Source organism: Bufo bufo, chromosome 1 (genome assembly GCF_905171765.1).
Source record: "Bufo bufo chromosome 1, aBufBuf1.1, whole genome shotgun sequence".
In the NCBI taxonomy this organism is placed as follows: Eukaryota; Metazoa; Chordata; class Amphibia; order Anura; family Bufonidae; genus Bufo; species Bufo bufo.
Genome location: NC_053389.1, coordinates 134,185,250 through 134,210,078, shown reverse-complemented (window position 1 = coordinate 134,210,078; position 24,829 = coordinate 134,185,250). Strand labels below are relative to the sequence as shown.

The window sequence follows — 24,829 nt, the reverse complement described above, 5'->3', positions numbered from 1 at the left end:
TGGATTGGAGGGGGCTGGAAAGGTGAGAGTAAGTTTACAGTAAGATTAGTGCAAATGAATCTGCTATGTCTGCAAATGCTGTGCCCTCTCCACTTTGATTGACAGGGCCAGGCGTCATTAAGTTTACATGGCCTGGCCCTGTCAATCAAAGTGCAGAGGACTCAGCAGTTGCAGAGCGAGCAGAGCCTCTAGATGTAACAGCAAGGTCCCCTTTGCTCCTAGGGATTCATTTGCATATATTAAAACATCATTCTTCCCATCATTCTGCGGGCACATATGAACATGGGACCATCACAGATGTCTTCAGCTGCCAAGTGCACATGTGTGAGATTGAGAAACAGCTCTCATTGTTTGAATACTGTTTTTGTGTGGATTAAGTTAAATGATCAGGACTGATATTTTGCTGTTTGGCCACAAGAAGCTGTTTCTTAAACACAGCTAATAGACTGCAGATATTTGAATATTCAAAGGAGGTGGGGTTTGAGAACTTGCTAGAAGAAGCAGCAGGCATCTTAAAAGCTATCTGAGACTGAGGAACTGTGTGTGAGCAGAGGATCTGAAGGATCCAGGAGTGAGAGGACCCTCAGTGACCACAGTTGAGTGAAGCTGATCGTTGTCCAAGACCCAGATCCTGTCCAGGGAAAGGAGGATTGTTTCCAGGAAGGCTGATAAGAGCTGAGGAACAAATTTGCATACCCTGCGAGACCTGATGTTTTCTGGAGAGACTGGTTGTTCGGTTCAGAGTTATCAGCGGATAAAGATCAGCTCCCCGTGTCGGTAAGATCGTGCACGCACCTCATTGCAGTGTTGGCGCCTAGAGACTGAGACCAGGCCTGTAGTTAGCTAGTTAGGGTCTCTGCTTTGCGTCAGGCCTAAAGTGTTGCTACTGTTACTACAAGGACTCTATTACTAAAAGGGACATTGCACATTTGTGAGTTGATAAACACCCCCACAAACTCAATCCAGTTCAGCGTTTTGCTCAGGAGTAATACTCAGGCACGTGCTACCAGACTAGTTATGGGAGGGGGAATACTATAGAGCACGGTAAGATTGTAAACTGTTGTGTTGTACCGCAGGCTAACCCGTACTAAGCACCCAAACAATTGTTCGTGTTTGCTTCAGGGTAATAATGGGTACAGCGAGGCAGTTTTAGTTGGGCCCACTAGTAGGTAAATTACCGCAGAATTTCCTCAGGCATCCATCAGAGGGCGCCGTGCTGTGCAATACAGGAGTCTCAGCCTTTGGGCTGGGTGTATGTCAATTTATTTTATGTTCTCAGCATTTGTGGTTGTGTTTATTACCACGTGTTAGTAAAATTCTGTTTTGGCAAAAGCTGGTGTTGGAGTTGCTTTCCTCGTTCGTGAATTCGCTGTATCCTGGGGAGCCCACCCCGGTACACGGCTTACACATGTAACAGGTCAGCCAGTTTCATAGGTACAAATCTGTTGACAGATGCACTTTAAAGGGATATGTCACCAGGAAATTCACTGTTAAACCAGGCATGATGCCTTCTAGCGATAGCTCAGCTGACTATAACGACACCTTTCACTTAGTGATCCGTTCCCTGATGCTGGAGAAAAAGTACATTATTCCCTATGCAAATGAGCAGTTAAGTGCACCATGGACTGGTCCAGGCCACTCTGTGCACCCTTGCTCCTCCTGCTTCCTCTGCCAGCCACTCGCTCTCTGATTGACAGGGCTTGGTTCCTGCATAGTCATCTTTCCTGGTCCTTGCCCCTTCCCCCCTTTTTTATACATGCTTTTTTAATAAGATGCAATAAAGAATTGTTTTTATCGACAGGTGCTGAAGAATGACATCATTTTGGGCTTTACTGGTGACGAGGCTGACAGTCTGTTCCCTCCTGGAGCACCGTCCTTATGGGCTGAAGAGTGAGCAATATTGGTAATGATGGTGATTGGTGAACCCATCTGTTTGATATGAGTACCTTTGTTTTTTGGGACTGCTGCTCCACTGATTGCCTGTTACACTTCAGTGTAACCTTTTTAATATACTGAACAGTGGTCTTCCTGTCCTGTCCTCTGCCACCAGTCACCTCGCCCCCACTCTCTTTAAAGGGAACCTGTCACCAGGATTTTGTGTATAGAGCTGAGGACATGGGTTGCTAGATGGCCGCTAGCACATCCGCAATACCCAGTCCCCATAGCTCTGTGTGCTTTTATTGTGTAAAAAAAACGAGTTGATACATATGCAAGTTACCCTGAGATGAGTCCTGTCCCTGAGATGAGTCAGGGAAGAGGTCAGAAGAAGTAAGAGCAACCTTTGACCGAATGATCAGACTACACAAGTTTTATTTGTAGTCTGCAACCATGGAAACACATAGACCTGCATAGGTGCTACATACGCAAAATGATAAAACATTTTTAAACCAAACCTTTTGCAAAGTTGCTTTAATATTTTTTTCTATTCTAGATGTATGGCAGCAACAAAGAACAAAAGAGTTGGTTGCAAAAGTATACATATAGTAGAGTAAGCCCTAGTTTACAACAAACAACGGATGAAAATGAAAGCGCCACCTTTTTACTGTTCTGCTACTTTTACCTGTATTACTACCACTTGCAAAGCTGTGTAGGAAAACAAATTCTTTACAGCTGCAGGTACTGTAACATGTGTATGTACTGTAATAGTATCCAGTGCCAGGGAAAGTCATGTTACACAGCCCTTAACCTTTCCACTCCTGACAGGCCCGCTGCTTTGGGACTAATGTACTTTCCATTCTATTCACAAGACATGGTGGACAGCTCATTAACTTCCTGTCCCCAATGCCTGGCAGCATCCTGTGCAAGATAGTAACCGAATCACCCACAGAGCTATCTCTGAGGAAATCAGATCGAGTTTGATTATGTTAAGTACAGATGTATTCAAGTTTCTGAGCAGTCCTAAGGATATAGCTATGGCGCCACTTACAATAATTGGTTCATCTGGAGAATGCCATTATTAAACTGCATGCAACTACGGGGCCACCCTGATCTGTAGGTTGAGTCTATTATTGCAATTCACCCCCCAACCTAAATGAATAAGGGGGCCTGAAATTCCAGACACCGTCCATGGACATTAGCGGTTTATGGTAATTGAGCAGCTTGTGGATAATTTTGGGGCAATTTATCAAGCCCTGCATTCCAAAATTCTGGTTTCAACAAGTTGCAGAATAGGACGTTGTGACTTTTTAGGCTTATTTGTAAAAAAAAAAGAAAAACAATTACGGCATTTTGCATTTTTTACACTCCAGTTCTGAAAAGTGGGTTTATCGTATTTAGCAGATTTATTAATTTTAAAAAAGTCATAAAAACTGTCTAACTCTTAGGGTACTTTAACACTAGCCTTTTTCTTTTCCGGTATTGAGTTCCATCCTAGGGGCTCAATATCGGAAAAAAACTGATCAGTTTTATCCCCATGCATTCTGAATGGAGAACAATCCGTCCTGTATGCATCAGGATGTCTTCAGTTCAGTCACTGTACGGTTTTTGGACTAAGAAAATACCACAGCATGCTGCGGTATTTTCTCCGTCCACAATTCCGGAACACTTGCCGGAATGCCGCCGTGCGGGGACCAGGATCGACACGGGTGCCGGGGAGCAAGGTAAGTATATTGTGAGTGAGGGGCCCAGGCATATGGGGGGGGGGGGGGGGCATTTCAGGAATCGGATGACCCCTTTAAATCCACAGAAAAATACATGGTGCCGGACTGGGTGCTAACCACCTTAAAAGTTTTGCAAATCCTTCATAAATCTGTTGCAAAAGCTACTCAACAGACAAAACAAAGAAAAACACTTTTCTGGTGTAAAACCTTTTATACATTACTCGCTTATACTTAAACATGCACAAAGTCTATCACACATATATACGGCGCAAATGACTGCAATGCAGACTCCCGCAAAACTGACTTTAAAAATCCACTTCATCAGTAATCTCCACCTGTGATTTACCCATTTTGCATTTTCAATTCATATTTAAAGCTAAAAAAGAAGTTTGCTAGTTTCCAATAAGAAAAGAGCATTGCATTGTGGGAGCTCAGATAACAGTAATCTGCATAACCGAGCCTGCCATTTATGGAACAATTCATATACCATATTATTATTAGGCTGGACTATAGATTCGTATGATTAATATTGGTAATCACAATCAGTTGTGGAAGGCTGATGAGGTCACAATGTTTTGCATAAAGTATATTAAAAAGTTGTAAAAATGTTCACTATACAATAATGGTAGAGATTAGTAGTCTCTACTCAATACGTACATACCTGTGATGTGGTGGATGCACCCTGTACTGGCTGAGCAGAGTCTTACTGGAGATAATACTGGGCCTACAGGTTATGTAGTATATATAGGTATATGTAATTCAATACATTGTGCATTTGAATGAATTTTAGCCCCAGCTATGAAGGGGTTAAACAAACTACAAAATCTCTGCATGCACTGTGTATGCGGCAAAGGACAGGAGAACAAATAGTAAAAGCCTTACCATATTTTCTACCGTCCTTAGATATTTAGCACAATGCATGTGTCCATTATATTCCGCCAGGTCAGCAGCTGTGTACCCATCGTGGTCTTTGATCCCAAGTTTAACACCATTTACAACGAGAATCTGACAGCACTGAAATTAGAGAAAAGAAATATATATTATCAGATAATCTTTATTACCGACTATGGCTTTTCTACACAGTGCCTGCATTTCCGGTTATCGCCACCGGGGCGAGAGAAACAGAGACTAAGGCCTCATGCACACGACCGTTGTTGTGTTCCGTGTCCGTTGTTCCGTTTTCCGTCATTTTCTGCGGACCCATTGACTTTCAATGGGTCTGTTGAAAACTCGGATAATGCACCGATTGTCATCCGCGTCCGTGATCCGTGTTTCCAGTCCGTCAAAAAAATATGACCTGTCCTATTTTTTTCACGGACAACGGTTCGCGGACCCATTCAAGTCAATGGGTCCGTGAAAAAACAAGGAGGCACACAAGATTGTCATCCGCGTCCGTGATCCGTGTCCGTTTTTTTCCTATCCAAACTTGACTTAGAATTTTTTTAACTTTTCATGTCTGGTGATCCTCCAAAAATCAAGGAAGACACACGGAAACGGATCACGGAACAACGGAACCCCCTTTTGCGGACCGCGAAAAAATACTGTCGTGTGCATGAGGCCTAAGGTCCAGATTTATCCTTAGCTTAAGGCCTCATGCACACGACTGTTGTGTGCATCCACGTCCGTTCTGTCATTTTTCACAGTTTAGCGGAGCTCCCATTCATTTCTATGGAGCTGTGAAAAAAAACTGATAGTCCTCCGTTTTTTCTCCGCGTCTGTGATCCGTGATTCCAGTCCGTCAAAAAAATATAACCTGTCCTATTCTTGTCAGTGGAAAACGGAGGACGGACCCATTCAAGTCAATGGGTCCGTCAAAAAAAACAGATGCACAACTGGTATGTCATCCGTGTCCGCGTCCGTGTCCGTTTTTTTCTACAAGACCTTGGTGCAATAAAATTACACTTTTCATTAATCTTCCTTTTTTTTCCCCCTGTAAGACAAAAAAAAAAGGAAGACACAAGGAAACACAACTGAAGCAAAATCGGACACGGACCACTGAAGCCAAATCACTGACAGTGAAAAAACACTGTCGTGTGCATGAGGCCTAAAAGTCAAATTAATGGACTGAAAAAGTTGCAAATTTTTGCGCAATCGCTAAAACTGCGCAAAAATTTGCGACTTTTATTGGCTCTGCGCTATGCTCGCCAGTTTTCTGAAAGTGGGCGTGTTTTCTTATGTAAATGAATCTCTAGACAGATTTACTATTGCGACAATTTAAAAAGTCACAAAAAATTGCACAATTTCACTCCAGTGAGGACCATGCTTATCTTATGCGACTTTTTAATGGAACATGCGACTTTTCCGTAAAGACGTGCGACTTTTGTAAAGCCGCTTACTGAAGGATAAACTGCTAACGTCAAACCACATTTATCACAGTAGTAAAGGACCATTAATAAATCTGACTTAGACAAAAGTGACTTTGGACATATGTAAAAGTGGAGTAAGATGTAAGTGTAATGATAAATCTGGCCCTAAGACTACACTGGATGGTCGGTCTTTCCAATATAGACCACGAAGACTAATCCTGAGGACGGTGTCACCTTAGTCAGGCTGTCTAGACCTCCACCAGGTCACAGCGGCTCAGGCTGGATGATAAATCTAATAATAAATATTTAGAAAAGCTCCACCAACAAACTACTGGAGCCCAGACTTTCTTTTTTTTTCAAAAATCTCTTTATTGGATTGAGAAATCAGTTGTACAGCATTGGGTATAGAAACAATACAATACAGGAAATTTGCATCAAAGCACAGTTGTGCAAGCAGTTTGGAAAATAAGATTTCTCAATACACATTTTATCATAATATTCCCCGACCCCCCCCCCCCCCACAACCCCCCGCCCCCCCCCCCCCTCCCCACCCCTGAACACCAATCTAAGCTTTTTGGACTTGAAGTGGTTCACCCGCAGTACCCCATCCTCCGCCCTGGATGATTCCCTCGCCTACCAGTCGAACTAATGGGCCAATCTCCCCAGCCTATCTGCCAGCTGAGCCTCTAGATACCACCCTGTGAGTTTAAATGGGGCCATAAGTTCCTGAATTTCAATAACCGAAAGTTGTTTCTCTATGAACCTCCTCCATTTTTTAATAAACTTCTCGACCAAGCGTTCTTTATCTTGTTCTACCTCCAGCCTTTCTAAATAAAGAACATTCTTCATCACCCCTATGACCTCCTCCCACACTGGAACTTCCTTTTCTAGCCAGTGTCGTAGGAGAGACTTTTTAACCGACATCAACAGAAGATGTACACCTGGCTTCGCAACCAGCGATCCCATTTCCTCCTCCTGATTTTTAGGTATGTAATGGAATACGCACTGTTGTGGTGTGGTACCCACCGTATCACCCCAAATGTCATCAATAGCTTCTATGGCCTGTTTCCACAACGGTTGCACTTTCGGGCACTCCCAAATGGCATGTAATAGACCCGCCTTCTGAAGGCTACACTTCGGACACTCACGAAGATAATGGGCAGGGGCGTCACGATAGGACAAATTGAAAGCATACGTCGCTCGATGCATGAGTCTTAATTGTGTCTCTCTCCACTGCTCATTATATGTCGCCCGTCTGACCAATTCCATGCCTTCCCTCATCTTTTTTGTTATGTTCGGGTCAGATAGCTCTCTCTCCCAGGGCTTGTAGGCCCCTTTTACCAGGCCGATCGTCTGGATACTATGAAGCCTGCGTTGTAATTCAGAGAGGGGCATGTGAGAGCCATCCTTGCCTAGCAAGGCCACAAACCATGCTAACCTATCAGCATCCCCAACAGAAGATGCCTGGGCACTACAATAGCTTTTTATTTGCTGGTAGGGAAGATAGTGGGCATCCTGAAAATCAAATTGTACCTTAACCTGATCCCAATCTAACCAGTGGAGACCAGAAGTATGAAGCAGGTCTTCAAGTCTCAGTATATTTTTCTCCCTCCATGCCTGAAACATACTATTCTCCCTACCTTGGGGGAACGCCGGTAGCGACCATAATGGTAATCTGGGTGACAGGTAACAAGGTAGGCCATAGATTTTCCTGATCGCCTTCCACGCCATTATGGTGTCCTTCAAAAGAATGCACTGCCTTATTGACACCGGTATGTCTTTTATCCTGGTATGTAATAGGGCCTCCAAGTTTTCTCCATCAGCTAACTCCCTTTCGAATGCAATCGCCGAGTAATAGCCCGTGCCCCACACCCAGTCCCGCACATGCCTGAAGAGCGCCGCCAAGTTATAGTGGCGAATATTCGGCAATTGCAACCCCCCTTCATATTTCAGCATCGTTAATTTAGCATAAGCGATGCGAGGTCTCTTAGTTTTCCAGAGGAAACGGTTAAACGCCCTTTGCATCCTAACCACATCCACGTGTTTTATTAATAATGGAATTGTCTGAAGCGGGTAGAGAAGCTTTGGGAAGCTCACCATTTTGATTAAGTGAGCCCTCCCACACACTGACAAGGGCAAGTCCTGCCATTTCTCCAATTCATTCTCTATTTTAAGGAAGAGAGGGGGGTAATTCAGAGTGTATAATGACGCTGGAGTGCGGCCTATCTTAATGCCCAAATAGGTCAGGTAATCCCTCCGGACCTCCACACTATTCTGTAGATGTTTAGCTGCCGGAGACTGATGATCAAGAAACAGTAACTGGCTTTTCTCCACGTTGACCCTATACCCTGTGGCCCTGCCGTAGATATTCAAAGCCTCAAGAGTCCTTTCCAAGTGGAGCTCCGGGGACCCAAAATATAGTAGCATGTCATCTGCGAAGCAACTAACCTTCAGCACTTTGCCCCCTATCCTAACCCCTTCAAACGTTTCCGACTTAACTAGCCATCTTGCCAAGTGCTCCATTGCTAAGTTGAAAAGCAACGGAGACAAGGGACAACCCTGTCTCGTGCCCTTCTCCAGCGTAATTGGTTTGGATAGAAAGCCCGGTACATTCACCCGTGCCTGGGGGTTGGTATAGAGTGCGGTCAAGAAATTCCGGAAGCGTCCCGTAATGTTAACCCTATCCAGTACCCTACCCAACCATTGCCAATTGACATTATCGAATGCCTTCTCGGCATCCACTGCCAACAACGCCGGAGAAGGCTTACCTTTGGGGTCTCTATATCTGCTAAGAACGGTTAGAACCTTGCGCACATTAGTCACTGCTGATCTACCCTTCATGAACCCTACCTGATGTGAACCAATGAGATTCGGTATGCAAATGGCTAACCTATTGGCTAAAAGCTTTGCCAGAATTTTAATATCTTGATTGATCAGGGAGATCGGTCTATACGCGCTGGGTTGAGTCAAATCTCTGCCCATTTTCGGGAGAATTTTAATGTATGCCATCTTGCCCGAGTCCGGTAAACTACCCCCGGCCATTATGTTGTTGAACAGACTAGTCAGCGTCGGGGAGAGATCTGGGATCATGGCCTTGTAAAACTCCGCCGGGAATCCGTCGGGTCCCGGGGCTTTACAATTTGATAGCGACTTAATTGTTGTCCCTAACTCTTCATCACTAACGTCTTGACATAACGTTTCCACCGCCTCAGTGGAAAGGCGCGGTAAATCCACCCTGTCTAAAAGGTCCCTTGCCTCCTGGGGGCGGGGGGGATCCCCTGAATATAATGTTTGGAAATATTCCTTTAATATCTCCACTATGTCCTTCGGCTGAGAGCACAGATTTCCCGACCTATCCTTCAGGGGATGCAAGGCCGTTTGTTTCACAAATGGGCGCGTTAGATTTGCTAAAAGCCGGCCCGCCTTATTGCCTACACGAAAAAGCTTAGCCTTTTGGTAGTCTCCAAACCACTTTTCCTTTCCTTCCTGACAGTAGTCAAAACTATGTTTGGCCGTGACCCATAGAACCTTATTGGGAACTGAGGGGTTTTGCAGGAATTGGGTGTACATCTCCCGCACCTTTTGGGTAGCTTCCTCAAACTTTTTACTCGCTTCCCTCTTCTTCCCTATCGAATATGATATTATTCGACCCCGCAGGACCGCCTTGGCCGCGTCCCAAAATAAATTCTGGTTCGATGCCTGTTCCACATTATCCTGGGAGTATTCCCACCACCACCCTTTTAGCTTATCCAGAAATTCCTTATCTTTGAGTAAGTGTTGCGGCATTCTCCACGTAACATCCGGCCCCCTGGGGACTGAGTCCATCATTTCCATAACCACTGGGGCATGATCCGAGATTAACAAGTCCAGTATTTCTACTAGCTTGACTTTTGACAACATTCTCTGAGATGTCAGGAGGTAGTCAATCCGGGACCATGACCCCCGGGCATGAGAAAAATGAGTATATTCGCGTTCCACTGGATGGTGGTATCTCCAGGAATCACAAAGACCTGTATTGCGTATCAAAGGGAGCAGCGTCTGGGTCTGTCTTTGCGGGGTAACGTTTTCCAAAGCCCCTCTCTTCCTATCTTCCTGCTCGTTATGTACCCTATTAAAATCACCCCCCACCAGCAGCATCTGTGAGTCTTCTTCCAAAATGTCTTTCTCCAACGACCTGTAAAAGTCAGTCTGAGCGGTGTTTGGGGCATAGACATTTTGTAGAACTATCTGACCAACCGGAGAGTCCATGTTTATTCGCATCCACCTCCCCTGAGTGTCAATGGACATGGAGCGAATCTCGTATTGCAAGCGTTTGTGAAACAAGACCATAACACCCGCCTTTTTGCCAACTGAGGGTGAACCTATTACTTGTCCCACCCATAGTCTGCGCATCCGGAAAAAATCAGTCTCTTCTAAGTGGGTCTCCTGCAGGAGCGCCACATCTACTTTTAATTTTTTAAGATGTCGCAACACCGCCATACGTTTAGTAGGGGATCGTAGGCCCTTGACATTCCACGTGATTACACGCATAGTAATTTCACTATGTGTTCGCCCTCTGCAGGAGAAGCCACCAAGAACTGGTCAACACAGAATATCACAGATTGGTACCAAGGTATCTGCATCCTAACCACATACAATTTAGTGTTCACTCCCCTCCCTCCCCCCCACCCATGACCCCCCAACCCGCCCCACAACTTAGATAAAACAAATGTCGACTTCACTTTTTTCGCGCATCTAACAGTGTAGTAGTTGTCACTACCTTCTTCAAGCATCATTAGCTATCCCTAAACATAAACCGTTCCCCGGCCCATAGTACTCGGCATAATCAATGCGTTTTAACATGTTAACATAAATGAACACAAAGTCCAATGCTATCTCACGTGACTCTCCAGGATGGCCTACTCATATTCCAACGATACCCGGTGCTGTCCATATTCAACCTGGAGTCGCCCCCAGGTGTTCTGGCTCTGCAGATCTGGACCCCCCTCTCCCCGACTTCTGGGTAGCTCCTCTCCCTCTGACCGAGGAAGTTGATCGCTGGGAGGATGTATGCATCAAATCAGAGAATAGGGGATCCGAGTCCAGCGAACCCAAAGCTTCTCCCGGCGAAAGGAACGTGTCAACTGTCCCGTCTGGACGAAAAATCCGCAGGGTTGCAGGGTAAAGTAAGGCGAACTTGACCTTGTTGCGAGCAAGAGCCGAGCACACTTGCGAAAATTCCCTCCTGCGCTTAGCCACTTCTGCTGAGTAATCGCTGAATAGGAGGATCTTGTTGCCCCTAATCGTCAGCGGCCTCCCATTGCGCCGAAATTTTGCTAGTATTGCTTCTTTGGCGGCATAGTTCAAATATTTGGCTATGGCTGCTCTAGGCTTCATGTTGTTGGAGCGTGAACTTGCTGGCAACGACGGCCCCAAACGGTGCGCCCTCTCCACTGTACAATTGCCGCGCAGCCCCAGTGCTTGTGGGATCTCTACCTCACAGATGTCCATCAATTGGGTCGGCGAAATCGACTCCGGAAGGCCGATGATCCGCAGATTGCTTCTCCTGGATCGGTTCTCCAGGTCGTCTAACTTCTCCTTCAGGTACTGGTTATCTCGCAGGAGGTCACTGATACTCCTCTGGGCACTCCCCAGATCCTCTTCCACCACTACCACTCTTTGTTCCACCTCAGCTATCTGTGATGTATGTTGCGCCACATCAGACTGCAGTTGTTGCAGGGCCGAGGAGACCGTGGCTTCCAGGGAGGCTTTTATGTCTGGTGCCAGCAGTTTAGCCACTTCTATGGCCATAGATTTACAAGAGGCTGTTAATTCATCAGCCGATGTTAGACAGCTCTCTCCCTCTTCCTCCTCTGACCCCGATGCCTCCGCACTCCTCTGGGTTGATTGCGAGGACGAACGGGTAAGTCTGTGCCGCTTCTCAGCCGCCGGCGCCATTTTGCCCCTGGCCTTCAGGTCTTCACCTGCCGAGAGTGGTGTCCGCGGTTCTTTCTGGGAGCCGCCTCTGACTACGAACTTTTCCATGGGCGCTCCCTACAGTACACGGGAGGACTGAGGGTACCTTTCGGACCCGGGATGCGGCGGCTCTCTAGGTTATCGGGCCGATCGAACGGAGAGCCTCTCACTCGCGCCTCTCCATGCGCGCGCCGGAACCGGAAGTCCCGAGCCCAGACTTTCAGTTACCAGCTGATAAAACGAGGAAATCAATAATAATTTAGGCTGGCTCACAGTATTTTTGCATGTCTAAAATTTATTAACCCACTTAATGTTTAAAATATTGAACAAAACTTAGTTTAGTGTCGACATATCAGCATAAATATATGTATAGATACATACAGTGCGGAGCTCACGCACACATCTATACAGCTGGAGTACTCCAAACAAATAGATAAGACCTTTTGGCTAACAGTATTGGCGTCTATCTGCAAGGTTCATATAGTTAAACCACTCGGATATTTATATAATTATGTACTGGTTTACCAGTTGTTGGAACCAGAGTGGTTCAAGGAGTGTCCTCTCTGCGGTCCCTGGTGAGAGAAACTTTGCACTCAAATGCCGTCTGCTGATGGTAATTACACCGCCTCCAACTGGTGTTAATTCACTCACTCTTCTTGCGGAGTAGGCTCTTGACCCGTTCTACGTGACGTCTCACGTGACCAACTAGATGGTGGCGTATTGGTCGATGACGTAGTCCGCTTAAATTTGTCGGGATGGCGGAAGTTAATGCAGCAGAGTTCGCTCGGTACACGATTTGGTCCTGCTTGACAGGGTTATTTTACTATGTTAGGCATGCCGACATAGGTTGATCCACTTTACCGATGGTATACAGCTGGAACCGCTTAAAGTTGGTATCGGACTTACTCCTTTCGAAATATATTCGATATGATAATTGAAAAAAGTCCTTTTCTTGCAGGGTTATAAAAACGCCCCAATAGCCAGGTCTAGTTCACACTAGACGCGTTTCGGAACAAAGTTCCTTCCTCAGTAGATAAATGTTTCACATTTCGGCATTTGAGTGCAAAGTTTCTCTCACCAGGGACCGCAGAGAGGACACTCCTTGAACCACTCTGGTTCCAACAACTGGTAAACCAGTACATAATTATATAAATATCCGAGTGGTTTAACTATATGAACCTTGCAGATAGACGCCAATACTGTTAGCCAAAAGGTCTTATCTATTTGTTTGGAGTACTCCAGCTGTATAGATGTGTGCGTGAGCTCCGCACTGTATGTATCTATACATATATTTATGCTGATATGTCGACACTAAACTAAGTTTTGTTCAATATTTTAAACATTAAGTGGGTTAATAAATTTTAGACATGCAAAAATGCTGTGAGCCAGCCTAAATTATTATTGATTTACTGGATGATAAATCTGTTCTGGGATAGACACTGTTAGCTAGCTTTCTTCCAAAGTTGGTTTACTTTTACAGCAGAATTGTGGCACAAGGGCACATCTTAGACCACACCCCTTTCCAGAAAAGCCACACCCCTTTCTGATAAGGACCACACCCTTTTCTAAGTGTAGAAACCCTAGCAGTACCACTTTTAAGATTTTTAGCACATACACATCAGTAAATCTGGGCCTGTGTATGGATTTTATAGGTAACTTGTCACTAAGAGCATACTGCCCGCAAGCACAAAGATAGAGAGATGTCTTTAAAAAAATGCTGCCACATTTATGACATATTGTACCTAATACCCTACATACTGACTATTGTAATTTGCTGGGCTTTAGGGGATATGTTTGATGGAAGGCTCCCCTCTGTCTCCCATGCCTTGTTCTTTGTGACCTGCATATGTAAATGGAGGGATTTTTCAATAATTCTCGTTGATAGAGGGCCATATTATAGTACTTACCATATATTCTATACATAGGATGCAGTATTATAGTAGTTATATTCTGATCCAGCGGAGGCAGTATTATAGAACTTATATTCTTATACATATAAGGCAGTATTATAGCAGTTATATTCTTGTACATAGGGGCAGTATTATAAGAAGTCTATCCTTGTACATAGGGGCAGTATTATAGTAGTTATATTCTTGTACATAGGGGCAGTATGATAATAGTTATATTTTTGTACATAGGGGCAGTATTATAATAGTTATATTCTTGTACATAGAGAGCAGTATTATAGCAGTTATTTCCTATACATAGGGGCAGTATTATAATAGTTAAATTCTTGTACATAGGAGCAGTATTATAATAGTTATATTCTTGTACATAGGAGGCAGTATTATAGCAGTTATATTCTTGTACATAGGAGGCAGTATTATAATAGTTATATTCTTGTACATAGAGAGCAGTATTATAGCAGTTATATCCTGTACATAGGGGCAGTATTATAATAGTTATATTCTTGTACATAGAGAGCAGCATTATAGCAGTTATATCCTGTACATAGGAGGCAGTGTTCAGTGTTGGACTGGGTTGCTTAGGGCCCATTGGTAAAATTAATTCTGGGGGCCGCTATACAGGTACATTAAAATATTACCCGTTCACACAGAAGCAGACAGCAGCAAGATGTTACTAGGTGATTAATTATAAGGGGCCCCTAGAAAATGAGGATACTGGCTGGCTTGCCTAGTTGTCTAGAAGTCATCTCAGCCATCCAATGCATCTATGGTAATAACCTGTTAAATAATCCACTCAGTTTTTTATATGAACATAGGCTGGATGAGATGCTGTACTCTGCCTATCTATATGTAGGTCAGTAACTCTACTGTCCTATGTGTCATTTGTACAGGGGGTGGTGGACTGGGGGCCCACCGGGGGATTTCCCTGTACCCTTGTGGGCCAGTCCGAGCCTGGCAGTGTTATAGTAATTATATCCTTGTACATAGGGGGAGTATTATAGTAGTTAAATTTTTGTACATAGGAAGCAGTATATTAGTAGATATATTTTTGTATATAAGAGCAGTATTGTAGTAGTTATATTCTTGTACATAGGAGCAGTATTATAGTAGTTACGATATATTCTTGCACATAGGAGGCAGTGTTATAAGAGCTACAGTATATTGGTATACACAGAAGGCAGTATTAGGGTACTTTCACACTTGCGGCAGAGGATTCCGGCAGGCAGTTCCGTCGCCGGAACTGCCTGCCGGATCCGGCAATGCGGATGCAAACTGATGGAATTTGTCAGACGGATCTGGATGCGGATCTGTCTGACAAATGCATTGAAATACCGGATCCATCTCTCCGGTGTCATCTGGAAAAACGGATCCGGGATTATTATTTTTTGCATTTTTAAAGGTCTGTGCATGTGCAGACCGGAAAGCCGGATCCGTTTTGCCGGCACACTTAATGCCGGATCCGGAACTAATACACTTCAATGTAAATTAATGCCGGATTCGGCATTCCGGCAAGTGATCAGTATTTTTGGCCGGAGAGAAAACTGCAGCATGCTGCGGTATTTTCTCCGTCCAAAAAACGTAAGAGGGACTGAACTGATGCATCCTGGTAGAGATACATGGAGCTAAAAACAACAATAAATTACTAATAGGAGTTTACTATAAACCACCTAATATACCAGAGTCCACAGAAAATCTACTACTAAACGAGATAGACAAGGCGGCAAATCATAATGAGGTGGTTATTATAGGGGACTTTAACTACCCAGATATAGACTGGGAAACTGAAACTTGTATATCTCATAAGGGAAACAGGTTCTTGGCAATAACCAAAGACAATTACCTCTCCCAACTGGTTCAGGACCCGACTAGAGGGACGGCCATACTGGACTTAGTTTTAACCAATAGGCCTGACAGAACAACAGACGTGCAGGTTGGGGGACACCTGCGAAATAGTGACCATAAAGTAATAACCTTCCAATTATCATTCAAAAGAGCGTTTCTACAGGGAGGAACAAAAATACCAAACTTCAAAAAAGCTAAATTTAGCCAACTAAGAGAGGCCATAGGCTTAACTAACTGGGACAAAGTCCTCAAAAATAAAAATACAGCCACAAAATGGGATATCTTTAAAAACATCCTAAAATCTCATTGTGAGAGGTACATACCGTATGGGAATAAAAGGTTAAGGAACAAAAAGAAACCAATGTGGATAAATAGAACTGTAAAGAAAGCAATAAATGTGTAATGACCAGCGTCACGCACAGGGAGGGAAAAGGGAAAGCCCTGCCCAAGGGAGAGGGAAAGGTGGTGACCCCTGACTCACCTTGCGGCTGGCACCTGACTGCCCTGACGTCCCTAGATGGGTTCCTCACCCGTGCGGCGATCACGTGCCTAAACCCTGGCTTTCCCTACAATGAGCCCTAGATAGTGAACGGGCCGGTGGGATCGCTAGTCCGCACCACTGACACTAAGAGGGAAACACCAGGGAGAGGACAGACAATACAGACAAACACATACACCCAGGTGGGCGACCACAGCAGACCACAAAGGTCCAACAGGGATCCGGAGGGTAGCGTTCTGGACCAACTACCAGAGAACGCAGCAACACAGCTCCAGAGGGTCAGAATAGATGTCCAGGCAGGAAGCTCTATATCTGGCAACCAGAGAAGTGTGAGAGGGGAATATAAGGAGGTTGGCAGTGCTGGACAAGGAACAGCTGAGGAGAAAGAGCTATGGATCCCTGAGTGAGCCAAAAGGGTTGCAAAGCAAACCCAGAAAGCTACCATAAGGAAACAGCCCTATCTTACATAGAGCGCGCAGCCAACCGCTGCGACTTCCTGACCCCGGGTATAACGGAGTCAGGCGTGGTTCTTGACACCCTCGTGACAGTACCCCGCTCTCTACGAGGGGCCTCCGGACACTTAGGACCAGGTCTCTCAGGATGAGAGGCATGAAAAACCCGAACTAGCCTGTCGGCGCTTACCTCAGACGCAGGAACCCACATTCTTTCCTCGGGACCGTAACCTCTCCAATGCACCAGATATTGAAGAGAGCGGCGGACCCGACGAGAATTAACAATTTTGGATATCTGAAATTCTAGATTACCATCCACAACAACAGGAGGGGGTGGCAGCGGTGACGGTTCTAGAGGTGGAACATATTTCTTGAGTAACGACTTATGAAAAACATTATGGATTTTAAAAGTCTGAGGTAACTCCAGGCGAAAAGCCACGGGGTTGATGATGGCTACAATTTTGTAAGGACCAATAAACCTAGGACCCAGTTTCCAAGAGGGAACCTTCAATTTAATATTCCTAGTAGACAACCACACATAGTCATTCACTCCTAGGTCCGGACCTGGCGACCGTCTCTTATCAGCCATGCATTTGTATTTACCTCCCATATTTTTCAAGTTAGCTTGCACCTTCTGCCATACCGATGAAAGAGATGACGAAAACCGTTCCTCTTCGGGAACCCCAGAAGACCCCCCCTCTTTGAAAGTACAGAATTGGGGATGAAAACCATATGCACCAAGAAATGGTGACTTGCCAGTGGATTCTTGACGACGATTATTTATGGCAAACCTAGCTAACGGTAAATATGATGACCACAACTCTTGGTTTTCAGACACAAAACATCTTAGATATGTCTCCAGGTTTTGGTTGGTACGCTCAGTCTGTCCATTCGACTGAGGATGGAAAGCTGAGGAAAAGGACAAGTGTACCCCCAAACGGGAACAAAAAGCTTTCCAAAATTTAGAAAAACTGGGTACCCCGATCCGAAACAACATCGGAGGGGACCCTGTGAAGCTTCACGATTTCACTGAGGAATACCTGAGCAAGAGTCTTAGCATTAGGTAGTGCGGGTAACGCAATGAAGTGTACCATTTTGCTAAACCTGTCCACTACTACCAAAATAACTGTTTTACCCGCAGACAAAGGTAAGTCAGTGATAAAATCCATTGACAGATGTGTCCATGGTCTATTGGGAATGACGAGTGGTAATAGAGACCCTGCAGGACGTGTATGTGAAACTTTTGCGCGCGCACAAGTAGAACAAGAAGACACAAAATCCAATACATCCTGACGCAACCTTGGCCACCAAAAACGACGAGACAATAGCTCCAAGGTTGCTTTACTACCCGGGTGCCCAGCAAGTGCCGAATTATGATGTTCCTTTAATAATTCGAAACGCAGGTTCAACGGTACAAACAATTTCTCTGAGGGGCAAGAGACCGGGGCGTCCCCCTGGGCCTCTAACACCTTCCCCTCCAGAACAGAGTGTACCGCAGAAACAACCACTCCTCTTTGAAGAATGGGCACCGGATCACTCACATTACCCCCTCCAGGGAAACAACGAGATAGTGCATCAGCCTTGGTATTCTTTGCCCCAGGACGATAGGTAATCACAAAGTTAAACCTGGTAAAAAATAGCGACCACCTAGCTTGTCTAGGGGTGAGACGCTTAGCTGATTCGAGATACAGAAGTTTTTGTGGTCCGTAATCACAGTGACGGGGTGGACTGCCCCCTCTAAAAAGTGACGCCATTCTTCAAACGCTAGTTTAATAGCTAATAGTTCCCTTTTGCCAATATCGTAGTTCTTTTCTGCTGCAGATAGTTTTTTAGAAAAGAAAGCACAAGGACGCCATTTGCCAGGAGACGGACCCTGAGACAGCACCGCCCCCACTCCCACCTCTGACGCATCGACTTCAACAATAAAAGGCTGAGAGACATCAGGTTGGACTAGTACAGGTGCTGAGGTAAACCTCTCTTTTAGAGAGGAAAAAGCAACTTTAGCGGCGTCAGACCATTTCGAAAAATCAGTCCCCTTCCTAGTCATGTCAGTAAGGGGTTTTACAATAAGTGAATAATATTTAATGAATTTCCTATAGAAATTTGCGAAGCCCAAAAACCGTTGCAGTGCTTTGAGGTTCTCAGGAAGATCCCGAAAGGCATAACTAGATTTTCATAATGCCCCTCAGGGGTGTTAAAAGCTGTCTTCCACTCATCCCCCTCCTTAATACGAATCAGATTGTAGGCCCCCCTAAGATCAAGTTTGGAGAACCACCTAGCACCCGCAATCTGGTTAAACAGGTCAGGAATGAGAGGAAGAGGGTATGGGTCTCGGATGGTTATCCGATTTAATTCGCCGAAAATCTAGGCAAGGACGCAGGCCCCCATCTTTCTTTTTAACGAAGAAAAACCCTGCAGCCACGGGTGAAGAAGAGGATCTGATGTGTCCCTTAGCCAAGCTCTCGGAGATATAATCTTTCATGGCTTGTCTCTCTGGACCTGAAAGATTATATAACCTGGTCTTGGGTAATTTTGCGCCGGGAATAAGGCTAACCGGGCAATCATAAGGACGATGAGGTGGTAACTTCTGACAACCCTTTTCAGAAAAAACGTCCTCAAAATCCGAAATAAATGTAGGTAGGGTAGTTATGGAGGCGACTAAGCAATTGCTATTTAAGCAATTTTCTCTGCTCTGCTCACTCCACTCCAATATCTCCCTGGCCTGCCAATCCACCACTGGATTGTGCGCTACCAACCAGGGAAGACCCAGCACTACCGAAGTGGGAAGCCCCTCCAGAACATAACATGAAAGCATCTCGTTATGGTGGTCCCCTACCCGAAGGTGTAAATTATGAACAATGTGGGTGAGGTTTCTCTGAGACAGAGGAGCAGAATCAATAGCGAATATGGGAATAGGTCTCTGTAGCGTACAGAGAGACAAACCCATAGTGCGGGCAAAATGGGCATCTATCAAATTTACCCCTGCTCCACTGTCTAGAAAGAAAGAAATAGTCTCCGTCTTATCACCAAAAACAATCACCGCTGGCAACACAAATTGCGATGTACGTATGGAGGAAACGTATACCCCCCGGCTGACATCCTCCACACAGCCTGGGGTTAGTAGTTTTCCGACGGTCTTTTGTTTCTGAGGAAAGAAGGACAGACATTAATGAAATGACCCCTCTCCCCACAAAAAAAACAAACCCCACGCCTATGGCGAGCCTCAGGAGGACGGACCTGACGAGTAGTTCCTCCTAGCTGCATAGGCTCGTCTAAGTCCGTACAGACTAACTGCTGCTTGGGAGGGGTTACCAATTGCTCCGGTTTTTTCAACCTGTCCCTAAGGCGTCTATCTATTCGGATAGAAAGGGACATAACCGCATCAAGGGAAAAGGGGGTCTCATATAATGTAAGCGCATCCTTAACCCTTTCGGATAACCCAGAGCAGAACTGACTCCTGAGAGCCGGGTCGTTCCATTGGGTATCCGTAGCCCACCTACGGAAGTCAGAGCAATACTCCTCTACCGGCCGCTCTCCTTGTAGGAGTCTCCGTAATCTTGATTCAGCCAGTGCGACTCGGTCAGGGTCGTCATATATGAGACCCAAGGCCCCGAAAAACTCATCCACTGACCGAAGAGCCTGGGAATCAGTAGGTAAAGAGAACTCCCAGGACTGCGGGTCTCCCTGCAGCAGGGAAATAACAACCCCTACCCGCTGTTCTTCATTACCAGAGGAGTAAGGGCGCAGTTTAAAATATAATTTACAAGCCTCACGGAATGTCAAAAACTTGTCCCTTCCCCAAGAAAATCTGTCAGGGAGAGGGACCTTGGGTTCCGCAACAACCTGGTTACCAGTGGCAACCGCTGGGCTTGCGGTCTGTTGTAATTGCTGCTGTTGCTGGAGGACCGACGCCTTCAATCCTGCCACCTCCAAAGACAGGCCATGAAATTGTTTGGTCAGAGCAGCAATTTGATCCATACTGGATTCTAAGTTTTTTTTTTTTTTTACCTACACAAAATAAGGGCTAGATATAATGTAATGACCGGCGTCACGCACAGGGAGGGAAAAGGGAAAGCCCTGCCCAAGGGAGAGGGAAAGGTGGTGACCCCTGACTCACCTTGCGGCTGGCACCTGATTGCCCTGACGTCCCTAGACGGGTTCCTCACCCGTGCGGCGATCACGTGCCTAAACCCTGGCTTTCCCTACAATGAGCCCTAGATAGTGAACGGGCCGGTGGGATCGCTAGTCCGCACCACTGACAATAACAGTAAAACACCAGGGAGAGGAAAGACAAATACAGACAAACACATACACCCAGGTGGGCGACCACAGCAGTCCACAAAGGTCCAACAGGGATCCGGAGGGTAGCGTTCTGGACCAACAACCAGAGAACGCAGCAACACAGCTCCAGAGGGTCAGAATAAATGTCCAGGCAGGAAGCTCTATATCTGGCAACCAGAGAAGTGTGAGAGGGGAATATAAGGAGGTTGGGAGTGCTGGACAAGGAACAGCTAAGGAGAAAGAGCTACGGATCCCTGAGTGAGCCAAAAGGGTTGCAAAGCAAACCCAGAAAGCTACCATAAGGAAACAGCCCTATCTTACATAGAGCGCGCAGCCAACCGCTGCGACTTCCTGACCCCGGGTATAACGGAGTCAGGCGTGGTTCTTGACACCCTCGTGACAAAATGACAAAAAGAAAGCATATAAATCACTAAAACAGGAGGGTAGCACGGAAGCACTGAAAAACTATAAGGAAAAAAATAGAACATGTAAAAAACAACTAAAAGCGGCCAAACTAGAGACCGAGAGATTAATTGCCAAAGAGAGTAAAACTAACCCTAAAATGTTCTTCAATTATATAAATGTTAAAAAGTATAAATCTGAAGGCCCTTTAAAGAGTAATGAGGGGGGAGTCGCAGAGAGCGACGAGGAGAAAGCAAAGCTGTTAAATATTTTTTTCTCCAATGTATTCAATGAGGAAAATAAACTGTCAGATGACATGCAGAATGTAAAAATAAATTCCCCATTAAAAGTGTCCTGTCTGACCCAGGAAGAAGTACATCAGCGACTTAAAAAGATTAAAATAGACAAATCGCCAGGACCGGATGGCATACACCCTCGTATCCTAAGGGAAATAAGTAATGTCATAGCCAGACCCTTATTTCTGATATTTGCGGACTCTATACTGACAGGGAATGTCCCACAGGATTGGCGCATGGCAAATGTGGTGCCAATATTCAAAAAGGGTCCAAAAACAGAGCCTGGAAACTATAGGCCGGTAAGTTTAACATCTGTTGTGGGTAAACTGTTTGAAGGTTTTCTGAAAGATGCTATCTTAGAGCATCTCAATGGTAATAATCAAATAACGCCATATCAGCATGGCTTCGTGAGGGATCGGTCATGCCAAACTAATTTAATCAGTTTCTATGAGGAGGTATGTTCTAGACTTGACAGCGGCGAATCAATGGATGTAGTATATCTGGACTTTTCCAAAGCATTTGACACTGTAGCACATAAAAGGTTAGTATATAAAATGAGAATGCTCGGACTGGGAGAAAACGTCTGTATGTGGGTAAGTAACTGGCTCAATGATAGAAAACAGAGGGTGGTTATTAACGGTACATACTCAGATTGGGTCACTGTCACTAGTGGGATACCTCAGGGGTCAGTATTGGGCCCTATTCTCTTCAATATATTTATTAATGATCTTGTAGAAGGCTTGCATAGTAAAGTATACATTTTCGCAGATGATACTAAACTGTGTAAAGTAATTTACACTGAAGAGGACAGTATACTACTACAGAGGGATCTGGATAGATTGGAGGCTTGGGCAGATAAGTGGCAGATGAGGTTTAACACTGACAAATGTAAAGTTATGCACATGGGAAGGAATAATGCAAGTCACCCGTACATACTAAATGGTAAAACACTCGGTAACACTGACATGTAAAAGGATCTAGGAATTTTAATAAACAGCAAACTAAGCTGCAAAAAACAGTGTCAGGCAGCTGCTGCCAAGGCCAATAAGATAATGGGTTGCATCAGAAGGGGCATAGATGCCCGTGATAAGAACATAGTCCTACCACTTTACAAATCTCTAGTCAGACCACACATGGAGTACTGTGTACAGTTCTGGGCTCCTGTAAACAAGGCAGACATAGCAGAGCTGGAGAAGGTCCAGAGGAGCTGGAGAAGGTCCAGAGTCGTTCAAAGACGACTGAGGGGAGATATAATTACTATGTATAAATATATCAGGGGTCAGTACAGAGATCTATCCCATCATCTATTTATCCCCAGGACTGTGACTGTGACGAGGGGACATCCTCTGCGTCTGGAGGAAAGAAGGTTTGTACACAAACATAGAAGAGGATTCTTTACGGTAAGAGCAGTGAGACTATGGAACTCTCTGCCTGAGGAGGTGGTGATGGTGAGTACAATAAAGGAATTCAAGAGGGGCCTGGATGTATTTCTGGAGCGTAATAATATTACAGGCTATAGCTACTAGAGAGGGGTCGTTGATCCAGGGAGTTATTCTGATTGCCTGATTGGAGTCGGGAAGGAAATTTTTATTCCCCTAAGGTGGGGAAAATTGGCTTTTACCTCACAGGTTTTTTTTTGCCTTCCTCTGGATCAACTTGCAGGATAACAGGCCGAACTGGATGGACAAATGTCTTTTTTCGGCCTTATGTACTATGTTACTATCCTGAACGGATTGCTCTCCATTCAGAATGCATTAGGATAAAACTGATCAGTTTATTTCCGGTATTGAGCCCCTAGGACGTAACTCAATACCGGAAAACAAAAACGCTGGTGTGAAAGTACCCTATAGTAGTTATAATCTGGTATACAGGAGCAGCATTATAGTACTTATATTCTTGTACATAGGAGGCAGTGTTATAAGATCTATATTGTTATACACAGAAGGCAATATTATAGTATTTAGGGGTAGTACATAGAAGTAGTATTATTGTAGTTATATTCTTGAACCTAGGAAGTAGTCTCTTTAGCAGTTATCTAGTAAATATGGGTAAGTATTTTCAGATGTATAATTGTTCAAAAAGGGGCATATTTATAACAGTCATATTCCTCTCTACAGAGAACAGTACAAGGCTACATGCACACGAACGTTGTTGGTTTCCGTGTCCATTCAGTTTTTTTTGCGGATAGGATGCTGACCCATTCATTTCAATGGGTCCACAAAAAATGCGGACAGCAAACTGTATGTCATCCGTTTTTTTTTTTTTGCGGATCCGCAATTTGCGGACCGCAAAACACATACGGTCATGTGCATGTAGCCTTATAGTAATTATATTCTTGTACATAGGGTGCAGTGCTATATTAGTTATATTCATACATAAGGGGCAAATAAATAAAGAATAGTGAAACCTCAAGTTCCCCGTTCTCTGCGGCATCGTGTAGAGGGGTTCCTCCAAAGTTATCAGTGCTCATGTCCCCTCCATGTAGAAGAAGCCAGCTTAAGACCTTGGCATGTCCTCTACTGGCAGCAAAGTGCATGGCAGTTGCTCCATCTGCATCTCGCTCACAAAGGCTTATATCTGTAAAACTCATCTGTAAGGTGGAAAAGAGAAAAAAAAGATTACTAACATCTGAGAACAGGGAAAAATCTCTAGTATTCACAACTAGATGTAGATCATGTCCAAATGGGCACAAGTTAGGGCAATAATTCAGGACAACCTTCCCATGGACTGCCAACTAAAAACGGCATAAAGCCATAACCTTCACCTCCACATGATTACTAGGGTTTCTTTAGTGCTGGTTATACGTGAAGGAGGAAGCTGTCATACGCGAAACGCGCGTCGAGGAGCGCTATCACCCCTTTCATTGTCTCTCTTCTAATTGGTATGTTGCCATTCATGTTGTATCTGTAGTTAGTGAGCATATATGTATGTCACTTCACTGTTCATTCTACGCATAGGTCACTTTATGGCATACCATTGCACTAACATGCACTTTATATAGACCCCGTGTTATACTTGTATTCGGGGTTCGTCACTACCATCTTTATAGGTTGTCATATTGTTGCATTTTTGCACATATTGGAGAGCGGCTGTCTGAGGTGTTATGCAACTGTGTTCTTTTCCCCACTTATTTTATTATTGTTGTACTGTGAATATCACTTTTTAATATTGGATACTAATAAATACTACATTTTAATAGTCTATTATTGGTGTGTTTTGCACTCTTTTCTGGGGTTGATTAATATATATTTTTAGCGCATCTTGCGGTAAATGCCGTGTAATAGGCCGCT

The 24,829-nt window shown here is 44.7% G+C and overlaps 1 protein-coding gene across 2 annotated transcripts in view; it reads right to left on the bottom strand.

The window, feature by feature from the left end:
- Positions 1-24,829, bottom strand: part of ESPN (espin) — a 257,573-nt gene that overhangs the window by 146,451 nt on the left and 86,293 nt on the right. For both annotated transcript variants that reach the window (XM_040429692.1, XM_040429684.1), the window contains exons 4-5: positions 23,947-24,129; positions 4,482-4,613 (exon numbers count right to left, since the gene is read on the bottom strand). In XM_040429692.1, coding sequence (XP_040285626.1) covers positions 4,482-4,613; positions 23,947-24,129 — 315 coding nt within the window. The remainder of the gene's footprint in view (positions 1-4,481; positions 4,614-23,946; positions 24,130-24,829) is intronic.